Source organism: Mesitornis unicolor, unplaced genomic scaffold (genome assembly GCF_000695765.1).
Source record: "Mesitornis unicolor isolate BGI_N332 unplaced genomic scaffold, ASM69576v1 scaffold2707, whole genome shotgun sequence".
NCBI classification, from domain to species: Eukaryota; Metazoa; Chordata; class Aves; order Mesitornithiformes; family Mesitornithidae; genus Mesitornis; species Mesitornis unicolor.
This window is the reverse complement of record NW_010198261.1, coordinates 99,066-114,540: the sequence shown is the minus strand read 5'-3', so window position 1 is coordinate 114,540 and position 15,475 is coordinate 99,066. Positions and strand designations below refer to the sequence as shown.

The window sequence follows — 15,475 nt, the reverse complement described above, 5'->3', positions numbered from 1 at the left end:
CAGGAATGGGACAGCCCTTCATCCTCCTCATCATAAGCCACCTCCTTGGCTTCTTGTCACCTGTGTGCATCCTTTGTTGTCGTGGATGGCTTCACAACCTCCCTGTGATCTGGCTGGGGCTTTTTGCAGCACCCAGTCCTGCCGTCTACCCCATAGGATGGGGTGTAAACTAACGATTCCCCCAGGCAGAGCAATAAATGAAGGATATTGCCTCTCCTTCTCCGTGACTCTAAGCAGGCAAAAGCCCAACAACAAAGTCCAGCTCATTGCAAGTATTTGCAGCTCTGGACATTTGAACTGCAGATATGATCGGTTGAAAAGACATGAAAGCATGCAGCTCACTCAGACAAGTAGATGAACACCAAAAAATTACCCTTACATGGGTTTTGTCAGCTTGGGACAAGCTAAACATTATTTTAACCTTGGCATATACGGCTAAGAATACCTTTTATTTATGTTTACTTAGGCTCCCTTGTTTGTCTCTTTGTGGTTTTTGTTCTTGGCATCATTGCAGACGTCAGTGAGAAAAGATTCTAGTCCTGGACAGGCAAAGTAGCTCATAAGTAGAACACAGAAATTTCTCACAAAGCAGAAAAATAAAGATATATCTGTTGTCTGTTAGCTGTGATTCTGTAACGGCATGGCATATGTCCTGTTCCAAGCCTTTTCCCTTTGCATTTTTGCAGTAACAGGCCACTTTATAGGACGTTTGCTTTGATTTTACTTCTCCAGGCATTAAGTCTCATAATTAAGTTTTCTAGTGGATAAAAAGCACATGGGTTACAGCTTTGAGATACTCTGCAGGGTTTAATTATGCCAGTTCAGGATTACCAGTTACAACTCTCCATACTGGGTCTCTTTCTTTGCATGGTTTGGACCTAGTCACCATCAATGGGAAGTCCTTCACTGATCTCAACAGGCTTTGAACCTCGGATGTAGGTGCTGGTTGGGGTAAGACTTGGATCTGCTTCCCCAAGGACCCGGGAGGACTCCCAGTGCCCAGCCTCTTGGTGGAGGATCCCATGTGAGAAGACCAACTGTATGCATGGTGGGCTGCTACCAATCACTTCTTTGTGCCATCAAAAGCACAGTCTTTTCCTAGTTGGCCTTGAAGAACTACCATAAAGTATACAGTACATGACAATGTGAGCTAGAAAGCTTATTCCAGATGAGCAAGTGATTAGAAAGTGTTTGAGAGAAAATCCTTGGCCACCACAGCAATATGATGCCAGAAAAAGTCAGTCCTTTGCCATAGGGCCATCAGGAGCTGGGGGCACCAGAGAAAAGGGCTAGATCTTGGAGACACTGCTGGCCAGAGTCTCCTTTTAGAGAAGCTTGTGATGACTCATGCCAGGATCATTCCTAAAGCCAATGAGAAACCTAAAAATCCAGGTATTTTTACTGGAAATTGCTCCCAAACCTGTAGCTGTGTGGGTACTACTTGTAATAAAAGGTTCTTCTTCACAAAAGCTTTAAGAGCTGTGATCAACAGAGAAGAACCATATTGCATGTTTTGCAGCTCCCAGTCACGTCTCTGCTGGAGATGTATGGCATCCCAGGGTGGAGCGGTCTCCTCTGCAACAACCTGTGTTCTGCTGTTGCCCTCCAAGGCCTTGTCCTCACCACCCTATGTTCGACCTCCTGGTGTGTGGCACAGCAGAAGTGAAGTGTGAAGAGGTATCCAAGCGCACAGTGACAGCTGCTTCATCCAGGACATGGCCAAGGACTGAGTGTGAACAACCCCGAGACCCTATTCTGGGAAGGTCCCCCCCTGCATTTTGGTCATCCCTCAGAGTCCCTGCACCAGCATCTCACCCAGTTACCTCATGCAAGCTGGAGATGAAACCTGAAGAGAGACTGGAAAGCCCAAAGCGCTTCTCAATGGTGGTGAGGCTGCTCTTAAAGTTGGCGCTGTAGAGGAGCTGGGAGAGCTGGAGAAGCCCGTGGCACAGCACAAACACCTGCGAGCAAAGACATGTGGCGTCCTAGTTAGTGATCTGATGATGTGTAACTGCCGGAGACCATGGCCCATGTGTGCGATTTGAGAGTCAAACACACATGGACTCAAGTTGGCCAACATAGCTGCACCTCTGACATGCAACAGATCTACTGAAGGGCTCAAACCTGGATCTTTGATCAACTTAACTTTGGAAAATGAGTGATGTAGTGCTCAAAAGAGAGGATAGGGAGCTCTGTTTTTCTCTTTCCTCTGATTTACTGTTATTAAAGTGCATTACTATTTGCACTGTGGCAACCCTTGTGCAAACCTCTAGAGCTACCCCTCCAACCCAAGAAGGACCTGTTGCACTGAGTTGTACAATGACAAAACAAGACAGGCCTGACTTCGTGTAGGCTTGGTGGCTTCTTCTGAGACCATGTTGAAGTCAACCCTGTGGCTGCTGTGTTAGAGCTGAGAGGGAGTCCATGCTGCTTTAGACTACCTGAGATGATAGAATCATAGGACAACAGAATGGGTTGGGTTGGCTTGGCTTGGAAGGGACTTTAAAGATTAACCCTTAAAGGCACCTGTGGGTTACGGTTCGGTTGGAAGGAACCTTAAAGGTCCCCAGTCCAACCCCTGCCATGGGCAGGGACACATCCCACCAGCCCAGCCAAAGTCCCGTCCAACCTGGCCTTGGGCACTGCCAGGGAGGGGGCATCCACAGCTTCTCCAGGCAACCTGTGCCAGGGCCTCACCACCCTCATGGTAAAGAATTTTTTCCTAATATCTAATCTAAATCTACTCCTTTCCTGTTTAAAGCCATCCCCCCTCACCCCATCACTCCATACCCTTGTAAAAAGTTCCTCTCCAGTTTTCTTGTATGTATTTCCAGTTGGCCCCCTGGATTCACTCAGCTGTAAAGCAAATTAACAGAACCTGCTCCAAGGGGCATTACAAGAAAAAAGTTGAAAAAGGGCTTTTAAAAGCCCCAGAGGGAAAGGATTAAATACACAAAATGTAGTCTCACTGCTGGGAGACCTATGTAGTATTCTAAAAACAGCATCTTCCCCCTCAGCCAGGCTGCGAGCCGAGCCAGAAACAAAACTGAATGGAGGCAGAGCATTCCTGGAGCGGAGGAGGGAATATGGGGAGTTTACGGGGCAAGGCAGAAGCGCGGTCGAAAGAGCCCGGGTGGCCTGGGAGAGGAAAGAGCGCTCAGCCGGGAATGCGGGAGGCAGCTCACAAGTGATTTTTTGATCTATATTTAGTCTGAACAGTTTTCCTTTATTTTTCTTGGAATGGAATGCTTTCACATGGTGCCAAAAGTATTTTAAAATATTTTTTTTAAAAAAGGAAAAAGGTCTTTTTATTTCAATTCACAGGAAATCAAATATTTGCTGAATACCGGAAGTGTGTCCCACAGAGATAACGGCGGGAAGCCTGAGATGATGAATGGGGGATCAAAGGAACTGCAGGGCTGACAAATTCCTTATGCCCTTGGCTAAGAGAGAAGCAATACTCAGTATTAGTATTTATTTGAAATGGCGGTAGCACCCAGAAGCCCTGACCCATTGTGTGAAGAAAAGAAAAACAACCAAAAACTCCACAGAAAAAGAACAAAAGTGTCCACCTGACACAGAGGATGTAAATGCCATAGGTGGGTTGAGTGGCTTTTTTTGAGGAGCAGAGGAGGACGCAGAGCCCTGGAGGTCACTTGGGGCTAGCCAGGCATTTGCAAGAGAATTCAGGTAGGAAAATCATAGAACTATTAAGGTTGGAAGAGACCTCTAATATCATTGAGTCCAACTGTCAACCAAACACCACCATGCCCACTAAACCATGTCCCCAAGTGTCACATCCACAGATTTTTTTAACTTCTCCAGGCATGGTGACTCCACCTATTCCCTGGGCAGCCCCTTCCAGTGCTTGACCACTCTTTCACTAAAGAGATTTCTCCCAGTACCCAACCTAAACCTCCCCTGGCACAACTTGAGGCCATTTCCTCTCATCCATTGCTTGTTACCTGGGAGAAGAGACCAACCCTCCTCGTTACCCACTCCTTTCAGGAGCTGTAGAGGGCAATAAGGTTTCCCCTCAGCCTCCTCCAAACTGGACAATCTATAAGAAGATGGCTTCTCAGGAAGCTTCTCCTGGGAGGGAGGGTAGCACCAGTCACAAGAGACAGCAGGGTATCTAAAAGCATAAGAGATGCTGACAAACAGCAGGAGAGAAGAGGATGGAGATGAAGAGGAAGGAGAAAATAGGGCCCTGGCAGTGTGAGGCTGTGACCAACCTGGAGACCACAGAAAAGTAGAAGGAAAAGCAGACTAAAGGAGAGGAGGTCACAGGAACCAGCTGCTGTCATGAACTCCCCACTGTGGAGGGGTGTCAGCAGACAGGCTCACATCAGGCAGGCGTCTGCCACCACAGCAGCCGAGCAGGAGAGGACAAAGTCCCAGGTGGGGACTTCACCCCCACAGAGCAAGGACATGGGGTGTAATGTGGGAAACCCTCCCCGGCAGGGACAAAGTGAAATTGAAACATCTGAATGCAAACTCTTGGAGCAGAATGACCTCTACACCCTCCAGCTATCAACTTCTACATTCAAAAACCCATCCCAGCACACGGCTCTGCAGGTGATAGCTGGATCCAGCACCTTCACATCCCAATCTTGATCTGGGATCATCTTATAATGAGTCCAGGCAGGCTGTTCTGGAGCAGAGAAGTGACTCCTGTGAGGAGGAGGAACAGAGAGGGAGATCTTCTTGCCAGAAAATGACAATTTTGGTTCCTGCGGCTCCGGCCAGACCCTACTGAAGTCATTTAAGTAGGGAAGTGCTGGCTGGGGCCAGGACCACCTGGGATGCAGAGCAGCTGGAGGGAGAGCCCTCTTGGTGTGAGGCGTTGGCTGGAGAAGCCAAGCTGTTTACCAGTGGGGAGGGGAAAGGGTGGATCGCCACGGCCACAGCAAATGTCAGCCCCATCTCATGGCAGACGGGGAGATGGGAGGATACTGACAGGGAGGGAAGATGAGGAGAAGAGGCAGCCTGGCACCCTGAAATGCTGGGGGTGGCAGGGGATGGGGAGAATGCAAAGGCATGGAAGGACCATGGGGACCAGCACTGACTGTGCTTCACGAGAGGATGGAGAAGAGAGGGACAAGAGGGCAGGCAGGACAAGGCAGAGCTGGGGCTGCTGGCCACAAGGGACAGCGAGGTGGGAGAATTGCAGCTGGAGTGCAACAATGCCCTCATCAAGAGAGACTTTGGGGTGCGACTGCACCCATTCTGCCCGTGAGCCTTTCTAACCGGGCTCCTGCAAGCAGAGTGGGCAAGAAAGGAGGAGATGCTCAGAGGACCCAATCCTGCCCCGCTGCCGGCACTGGGACCACACAGCAGCCCCAGCCCTTGGATGCAGAGAGCCTGGAGGATGGGAGGGGGAAGGCAGAGGAGATTTATTTTATTATTTTTTTTCTCGGGAAGAAGCTGCCACCCAAAACAGTTGGAGAGAAGCAAAACAGCCTTTGGGCCAGGACTCATGCAGCTGGAGCTCGGCTTTTCCGAGCTTGCTTCAACTGTCCGGAGGTGAGAGAAAGACCTGGTTTCAGACTCCCCCTGTGTTCAGCAGACTCAGTTCTCATTAAAATAACAATGGCTGAACCTTGAAGGCTCTGAGGAGAAATACCATGGGCTTATGTGAAGAGCTCCCCAAAAGGAGCTTGTGCTCTGCCTGATGCTCTGTCTGGGAAGAGCAGACGCCCCGAGGCTGGTGGAGATGCAGGGCACCACTCTCCCATGTCCCCTCATGTCCTCATGGGTCTCTCCCACCCCTGTCCCTCTCTCCATGCATCCCCAGCCCCACATGTCCATGCTGACCACCGAAAACCTGCCAGCCCATGGGAACCGGCACCAACCCGGTCCCTTCCAGCTGCAGAGAGCACCAGATGTGCTGTGCCAGCCCCTCGCCCCCCACAACAACCCCAGGAGGGGACAGAGCTGCTATCATCCATCTTCGATTAATGCTCAACGAAGACAGAGGTTTTTAAAGAAGAGCCAAACTCATCTGAAGGGAGGTTTTGCTGACGCAAAGCCAGCACCACAGCACTGAAGGCGAAGGCACAGTGGGAGGTAAAAGAGCTGGGGACGCTCTCATGAATATGAAGTGCTGACCCCCTGGAACAGACGGTCCCAGCAGAGCCTGGCGCATTTTCTGGAGCTGCAGGCAAGCAGCAAGCATGGGCAGCCAGGGAGCAGAGGGAGAGGCCAAAGGCATGCATCCACCCGCACACAAAATCCCCTCTTAATCACCCCCATGTTTCCTTCAGAGCGCCTGAGTGATCCCGACTCTGGGCTGTTTATACAAGACACTTGACTGCTTTCCAAGACACACTTCATTTGAAAGGGAAGCTAAAGCCTGGGGAAGGTCTCTCGCAGACACATCGCTCCCCCTGCCCCAGTTCATGGGGACAAGCACCTCCTAGGGCAATGCCTTTTTGTAAGGAGGGCACACCCACCCCGTGGCAGGGATCAAAGGAGACTTGGTCCCTCCGTGGTCTGGCCAACACTTCTCAGGTGTAGAGCAGAATGTTGGCTGCTCTTCAAATCAATCCCAACCCAAACCTTCTTCAGAGATGTGTTCAACACACACGTGGCCCAGAGGGGTGCTGGGGCAGTCTGGGCTGCAGGCGGTCCCCAAGCACAGGGATGCTAAGATCCTATCCTGGCACCAGGATGTCTCCATGGGATGCCAGGTATGGGCTGGTGCACTCCTGGGAAATATCTGAGATGCCATTTCAGCCCTTGCAGCCACCTCAGAAGACCCAACTTGCACCCTTTCCACTGCCCTGAAGCTCATGGAGAATAAAATAAGGCTCTAGGAGGAGAGAGAGGGTCTCCCAGTCTGATCCCATAAAGCAGACAAGGACGATGAAGGCAGAGACAGGGGGTGACTCTGTCCTAGAGGTGGATGCTCCTGGGGTTGAAGGGAGGTTGCATTGCCCCACATCACATACTGGGTCCCCTTTGCTGCATTCCCTCATCTCATGGCCCTCTTTCCACTGCTGTTTATGTAAAATAATGCACTGTCACCAGACTTAACAAACAGGTACTAGGTACAAACTAGGTACAAACTACAAAACTAGGTACAGTACAAACATGGACATGCTGGGGAGCATCTTTTGGTAAAGCACCCAATAAAATGCTTGAAAAGTTCAGTTAAATAAGAAAAAAACCCAAACACGAAGTGCTTGATAACCCAAGCCTGCAGTGTTGGACATGGGTTACCAGTCAAGGTCAAGTAAGAAAATTCAGGTTTCTTTTTAATTCAAAGGAGTGAAGTGCCTCTACGGAGCCTCCAGGAGCCAGGGGTTTGGGAAGATGCTGCTATGTGCGGCACTCCTCTGCCCCTTCCTCTCTGCCACCCAAAGCAGTGAGTTAAGGGTTAATCCTCTGCTCTCCTTCCGCAGCTTCATGCTGTGGTCATCCCTCACCTCATTTTTCAGTGTCTCCACCTTGGCAGCCTTGCCTGGAGATGGAGAAAGTGTTGACAGCACAGCTCTCTCTGTGAGAACATCGGCAGTCCCGGGCTCCAGCTCTCATGTGCATCCACCGGCACTAAGACCCGTGCCCACCAGCCCTCCCACATCAGCACCGCTAGCAGCAGAGCCAGGATTTAATTCATTACATGGATGCAAGAGCTGTAAAGAGAAGTGGATGTCCTCGCAGGACCTACCAAACTGCTCCTAGCTGATGGGTGACACTGAGGTAGGACATGGCCAAGAGCTGCCATTGTAAAATGAAGCTGGCTGGAGTAAATGTTTGGAAAGGACTAGGAGTAAGGATGCTCCGTTAGCTCCTTCCCTTCACACGGTACTATTAGAGTGGCATTTTGGGCTATGGAGATCCAAAGCAAAATTGTTTGACCTTAGTGGAAAGTCATGGCCCAAAGCAGGACACCCCAACCTGCCCATCTCTTCCACTTCACTCTCCTGAAATTCCAAGAGGAAAAAAAAAAAGGAGAAGGGGGAACTTCAGGAAGTAATAAAAATATCCCCCAAATTATAATAGGGAAAAACAGGCTGTTTATTTTAGAGCTTGTATATGATCAACACTCACTACACTAAGAGGTCCTCCTGCCATAGGATGGCTGAGATGGCTCAGTCTGAAGGAAATAAATCAGCTGGAAATGAAAAGTATAAGGACACATGTGGGGAAATACGTCCCTCGGCATCTCTGTCCTACGTGCAGCTGCCTATATTTATATATCAAAAATCACTATGAAAGATTAAAATAAATGCAACATGTCCACATGTTGTTTGAAGGAACCAAATACCCTGCCACACAGCACAAAATCTCAGAGCCTGGAGGGTGGTCCAATGGCAGGAGTTGGCTCCTAAATTTTATTTCCACTAAACTAATAAAAATATCAGAATAATCAGAGATTGTCTGAAGCACGCCGCTGCTGATTATAAGTTGCAACGCTGACTACCTACTGCCAAGTAATCCACACTTTACAACTCCCAATCGTCAAGCACAAAGCCAATATTTGCTCTTTGTGTGATGAATGTACACATGGGATTTCCCTGCCCCATATCCCGATGCCCTGGCAAGGTCCGTGCAAGCCCCACTTTGCTCGACTGCTGCAGAGGGAACACACCAGGGGACACAAAAACACATCTTTACCTTAATGTTTAAACCTTCAATATGCAAGGTGTAAGGGTTTGCTGCTTTCCAAGCTGCTGCTGAGAAAATATTTTGGCTTGCAAAATGTCATCAAGCAGCCTCCTTCCTTCCTACAACTAGACCGAGTGTACCGGGATGTTGTGTGGTTGGGTTTTAGACCTTCAGAAAAAATGAAAGAGCACTTTCCTTTACAGCGCATCACAATTTCCTTGAAGGTAGCTTCAGCTTGGCTTCATTTTCCCTGACCCACAAACGCGGGTAAACACTCCTCTCGCACGCCCGCCACCCTGGCCATGCCTCATGCTCCCTATCAGTGACACTCCTCTCCTGTTTTGATAATCTTATCTACGCTGACCACTCCTTGGTTGTGTTTGGGCACTGAACCACCTCGCCCCTCATAAAATGATCTTGTTTCATGTCTCCTAGACCTTGATCCCACTAAACTTTCCAACTCATTTCGTCGTCTGGCTCGTCCCCATCTTCTCCTTCTGCCAGTGTTGCTGGTGAAGGCTGGGCAGTTCTTCCCATTGAAAACCTGACCCCAGCACAACCAGACTGGAGCACAGTGTGGGTCCCATCCAAACCTAGCCTTTGTTTTCTGATGCAAGCACTGTCACCACAAATGCTGGGTGACCCCAGTCGCACTGGTTCCTTCTCCCCAAGCAACCCTACGGACCCTGGTTGCTTCTTTGCTACAAGCGCTCATCCCACTCGCCACCTCTCCTTGCACAGTGCCCAGCATTGGAATATCCTCTGATTTTCTTGCTTAAACCAATGGCCCTGATTGATAATGATTGTCACCTCTTGGTGCCTCCCTCTCCAAACCTACAACAAATGACTAGATGAATCTCCTTTTGATGACTTGATTAATCCAAATCATTTCATACTGCTCCCCTGTGCTCTCCCCAGCTGAAACTAGTCCAACCCAGCCAAGGCACAAAGTATTTATAAAGCTCTTCTCCTTGTCATGTTTCTGAGGATCCTAAACAATTAGCTATCAATTAAACTATTAATTAGCTATCAATTAAACGAGCAGAAGACCATGAAAAAGACAATAAAGGTGATAAAACCAAAACAATTGAGGCACTGCAAATAAATAACACCTTTGAAATAATTATTTTTCAGCAGCTGTCTGGAAGGGCAAGGTGGGCATGGACATGATGATTGGAGACAGTGGTCAGGACTCTGGACCAGAGGGCATTGATGGGGTCCATGGCCATGCCTGGGAATCAAAAAGACCAACCATCTACTTCTTCACCTTTCAAACCTGTTTTGTTCCTTTAGGCAGTGAGGTCATCGAACCATGTAGCCATTGAATGATTTTGGTTGGAAAAGACCTTTAAGATCATCAAGTCCAACCATTGAACCACCCCTATGGCTGCCACTGGACCATGTCCCTAAGTCTTGGTGTCCCCACTGCCACCAGGCGCTGGCATCCACCTGAAGGTTGGCCTCATCCTGCATTGGCCAAGCAGAGCAACTACAATCTCCTAGTGCCAGTCAGCACAACCCTGGAAGCTCTGGAGAACCTCAGGGCAAGGGGCTGTCCTTGCTCATCACCACCACTGCTGTGAGACTACCAAGATGCTCGGGGTTTCTCATGGGGGACAGTGCTCAGCAGCAACTTCCTGGTCCCAAAGACTGAAGGCCTTTTGCCTTCTGCTTCCTCTCTTCAAGCTGATTGAAGACAAACAGCTGGCTTTTGAGGGGTTCAAGCAGCCCTGCCATGTCCAAAAGGGCACTCAAAACCATAAGCACAATGACTGGGTCCTCAGGCCTGTGAGATACGGTGCAGACAGCAAACACGCTGCTGGCCGAGCCAGGCAGAGCCCTGAAATATCCGTGTAGACACAGCCATGGTGCCGTATAGTGTAATTGCTACAGCCATTAACACCCACGTACGACTGGGAGGAGCCCCCACAGCCGCAACACTGTCACACATCACATTCCTGTATGGTGCAGAAATTGGCTGTAATCGCCTGCCATGCCAGAGCACAGGCACCAGCCAGTGGCCACATCCACAGGGCATCACCTCCGCATGTGTCTGCTTCTGCACCGCTCCCTCCTGCATTCCTAGCAGCCTTCACACCACTCACCCCAGGGCTGCCATCCCTGTCCCACTCTTCAAATCCCTGCAGAACCATTAAAACCCCTGCTTTACACCCGGACCTTTCCCTCTCTGATGCCCATAGCACGAGGCATGGGGACGCCCATCCCCGCACTGTCATTCTCTCCACTTTCAAACAACAGCCGTAGAATGGTTTTGGTTGGAAAGACCTTTAAGATCATCGAGTCCAACAACAGGTCCAGTAACAGGGCCAGTGCCAAAAACCACCCCTGAGAATGATGGTAACCAGGGCGGGGAGGCAGTGGTCCCCATCGCAGGGAATGTAGAGGAGCAAGACAGTTTGCATGGAAAAATAATTTGCTATTTTTGGCCCCAGCCCTGCAAAAGGCACTCTGGAAACAATCCTGGCTTGCTCGCTTTATGGATTAAACATGAGCTTTGTGATTGAGACTTGAAGCCTGCCACAACTTGGGGATTTTGTTGTGTTAGAAATACTGTCCCTGTCAGAAATGGCCATCACTTATATGAGGAAACTGTGCCCAATTAATTTTAACCCCTTGATGGTGCCTGTCTCTGCGTGGGACGATGCCAGCAGCTCGAAACACAATGAGGTGCTGGATGAAAACTTGATATAATACGTGATTCACAGCACCGGTGGCTTCTTGTACAAATATGAGCTATAATGCTACAGAAACTGAGATGCTTACTGCACGCCTGATAACAGCAAAACAACTCCCCAGATCTGGAAACTCAGTTGTGACACTGAGAAGAAGAGAAGAGCACGAACTGCAAGAAAAGCTCTGTTTCTGGGTGATGTGACTCACCCCAAGCCATGGTCATTACTGGAGTAGCCTGGAGGGGGTCAGGGCTACCTTTTGCACCTCTGGCAGAGGAGGGGATAGGTCACCAGGATGCTCAAAGCTGTGTCAGAGTAGCCCAGGGTCAGCTCTAAATCACCCAGGGTAACCTGGAGCTCTTCTCCCTAGAGCTAGCAGCCAGAAAGGGTCATCAGGTCCCCTGCTGGGACAGCCAAGCCTGAGCAGTGGGGACCTGCAGAGATGTAGGACTAGATGACGTCTGAGATGATGCCTCCCCTCACGCAAAGCTTTGCTGCTCGCCCCACTGTGCTGCTCAGAGGAGGGAACAGCCCCGTGGTACCCCACAGCATCCCCACGGCATGCCAACAGAAATGCTGGGGCCAGCATTGGGAACAAGCTCCCCAAAACCCAATGTTTGCTCCCCAAAAACCAATCCCGAACAAGCACAGCCCCTCCTTCATGCAAGATGAGGAAAACTGGCGGCAAATAACTCCCAAATCCATCCCAGACCACACTGCCCTACCCACCTTCCAAAAACACATTTGGCTGGGAAGTTCTGGCAAACCCTTCCTTGCAGCAAACACGCGGTAGATGATGCGGTAACTCACACTCAGATGCAGTAACACGGGTGGGAAATCATACTCTGGCCCGAGGCATGACCAGCAGCACCAGGACAAGGGGGTCCTGTCAGCCGCCCCCCTGCACGGCAGCCCCTCTCATGCCCTCAGAGCTGCTCTGCCAGTCCCCAAAACTGCACCTGGCCGCTTCGGGTGCCAAGACACAGAGGTACTGCCAAACGAGGACTCACACTCAGATGCAGTAACACGGGTGGGAAATCATACTCTGGCCCGAGGCATGACCAGCAGCACCAGGACAAGGGGGTCCTGTCAGCCGCCCCCCTGCACGGCAGCCCCTCTCATGCCCTCAGAGCTGCTCTGCCAGCCCCCAAAACTGCACCTGGCCGCTTCGGGTGCCAAGACACAGAGGTACTGCCAAACGAGGCACAAAAATCCCCCCCCCCCACCCCACTCCTGGCTGAGGCGGACGGGTGTCCTGGGGACAGGAACCAGCACATGCATCCCCCTTGGTGCCCACCCAAAAATGGGCTAAACTGTTATACTGGGGGGAAAAGAGGGTGAGGAGCGGTGTAGCAGCGCAATGGTTTGGCAGGGTTTAAATGCAAGAGGCGGCCGGCGTGGCTTGTGTTTTCTCATACATGAGCCTGAAGTTCAGGCAGGGACCAGCTTTAATATGAACTGGGGCAGGTAATGGGGCAGCCCACACCAGCAAACCCACTTCAGCCCGCCAGGATTTCACTGCTGTCACTGCGAATGCCCAGCTCCTGAAGTTTTTAACGCACGTCAGCGTTGTTACAGGGCAGTGTTTTCTTTCTGCACCAGGATGTGGTTAATCATTCCCTGAGCAGCAGCACACCGCGTACCGGACGCCGCGGGTAAAGCTGCGCAACCCATGCAGAGCTGCCCACGCCGTGCAACACCCCCGCGCTGCCCGGGTACCACTCCCAAACCTGCCGAGCCCCCCAGCCGCGCGGGATGGATCTCAGCAGCGCTCTCCGTCTAAGGAGTTGAGTTTCAAATCCTGCATCTTGCAAATGCCCTTCACTTTACTGGTGGTTGGTGCTGGGGATGCGGGAAACCCTGGGATGGGCTGGGGTCTCTCCTGATACAAGCATCCCCCTCCCTCCCCGCATCCCTGCTGGGCGCCGCTCCTTACCTTGATGTTGCAGAAGATACTCCGAGAGCAGGTGCTGGACATTTTGGGGATGTCAACTGGGGATTTGCTGGCTTCGGGGTGGACTCCCATCATGGGGGCTTCCTGGGGAGCCCCAAATATCTGGGCTGCAGGCGGGTTCCTGTCCCTCTCTGTGCCAAACCCCCTGCAAGCCCGCGAGTGAGGCAGGCAGTGAGAGCGCCAAGTTTTTATAAGTCCGCTCTCGGGGAGCTGATGATGAAACCCTTTCTCCTCCCTCTTTTGCTCCACGCATCGAGGGAACTTTAAAGTCACAGGATGCCAGCACGCAGGTGGGAGCGAGGGCTCACCAAGTTTGGGGACGGGTACCGTGGCTGAGAAATCCCTGCCTGGGGTAGGGCATTATGGAGAAAAAAACCCCAACCTTTTGCTTTTCTCTCTGGGAAAAAATAGCATTTCTGAGGTGCCTGAGCGCTGGTTTTTTGCTCATACCTCTCTGGTGCTTTGTTTATGCAAAGCACTGATTTATTTTGCAGGCTCCTCACAGGGAGGAAAAGTGTCAGAGGGAGAAGAGCAGGTTGAACCCAGCAGAGTGGAAGCTGGCTTGAAGCATTTTGCAAAAATTATTGCTCTTCCCTGCATAAAGCAGGAGAGGGAGAGGTGAGGGGGACCCTGTGGGAAATGGTGATCCCACTTTGGGGTGCCCTGAGCCTGGAGAGACCAAATTCCAGCTCCCTGAACAGTTTCCCTGTGGAAGGGCTGGTGGGTGTCTATGTATGCCCGGTACGACGCCAAGGAGTCAATCTCCACTCAGCAGGTACCCAGCAACACCCGTGCCCTGCCTGGGCACCCACCATGGCTGCTCGCCACGAGAGGGTGCATTGCACCCGTGGGAGAGGCTCCCTGGGTGCTCCTGTCCTCTCACCTCACTCGAGCTGACCGCCAACAGGCAGAGGGCTTGAAACTGGTGCAAAACTTAGCGTTGCTAAGATAAAAAGAGCAATTTTGGCTGTCAGCTTCCCAATTTCCTAACCCAGTCCCCAGGATCATCACTTGCAGGGACAGCTGGGCATCACTGCCCTCTGGGTGGTCAAAAAAAAGACGTCCCAAATTCCTGTGTCTCCTCTTCCACTCCCATCCCAAGATTTGTTAGATCTGAGTTCAGGATGCAAGGTGGAGAGACCCCGTTTCCCCATAGGAGGAGAGGAGGGGGTGAATTGTGTTGGCCAAGCTCTTTCATCCGCCACTCAATTGCAAGTGATGGAGGAGCTCAAGCAAGGACACTGCTCCTCCACTCACCTCCCATCCTCCCTGGGCGCCTGCCGTGCCCCTGAGCTCATTTTTCAGGCAATGCTGGACCTGCCGGCTAACAGCACCGTCTTTTCCGTTTATTCTGCAGAGCCCCATGACATTCACTTTGTTATAACAAACACCTCCCCGCAGCAGGTGTTTCAGCCACAAACTTCAGCTTTTCCATACAAATCTGACTCTGCAGAGTGAAACACCCCAGGGAAGAGGTGCAATCCTCCCTGAGAAAGTTGTGCCCTGCCTGGGAGTGAGTAGGGTGGGCAGCAGGGAGAAATGTTCCCCCTCCAATGTGAGCCCCATGGCTGGGATTGGGAGACCTGTGCCAATGGTGTTAATGACCCCTACAAGAGGAAGAAAAAGGCTGCAGGGATCGGGGCTTCTGCTGAGCACCCTGGTGAGCTGGAAGCTGCTGCCCCATGGGCATGTGGGTCTTTAGTGGGAACCAACCGCATGTCCCAGCTGGTCAAGAAAGGGACTTGGATCCAAAGGACCAGGTCCACTCATCACCCAAGCAAACCCCCACTACATCTTGGACATACAGGGATGCCCCAGTGGGGCTGATTTGCTGGAGGGCAGGGAGAAATCAGGCTGGCAACCCATACTGCCACTGTATTTCTTAACCTACAGCTCTTGTGATAGGTAATGCCCAAAAACACCCGCTTGGCAGCCAGCTGTGAGCCACTTAGTGCTAGGGATCTCCCCATGGGGCTGCCCACCTGGCCTCCCCACACAATGTCATGCCTTGGTCTGCTCCCCCATAAATAAGCTTCCAGCAAGCATTATTCTCAAGCAAGGAGCATTGCCCAAGCCTTGGCAGCGTATCTGGCTGTAGTAAAAACACAATAGAAGCTGACAAAGCTGTATTTAGAAGTCCAGTCATGGTGGTTTCAGTTATTAAAGGATGCATCCAGTACTTGGTGTGCTGCAGCAGCTCTACAAGGTTCCCCCT

The 15,475-nt window shown here is 51.1% G+C and overlaps 1 protein-coding gene across 1 annotated transcript in view; it reads right to left on the bottom strand.

The window, feature by feature from the left end:
* The window catches only part of SLCO2A1 (solute carrier organic anion transporter family, member 2A1), a gene marked incomplete at its 3' end in the record, with an annotated part of 20,274 nt that extends 6,942 nt beyond the window's left edge, over positions 1–13,332 (bottom strand). The window contains exons 1-2 of the mRNA XM_010189079.1: positions 13,243–13,332; positions 1,824–1,961 (exon numbers count right to left, since the gene is read on the bottom strand). Of these exons, the coding sequence (XP_010187381.1) occupies positions 1,824–1,961; positions 13,243–13,332 (228 nt within the window). The remainder of the gene's footprint in view (positions 1–1,823; positions 1,962–13,242) is intronic.
* Between the last annotated feature and the right edge of the window lie 2,143 nt (positions 13,333–15,475).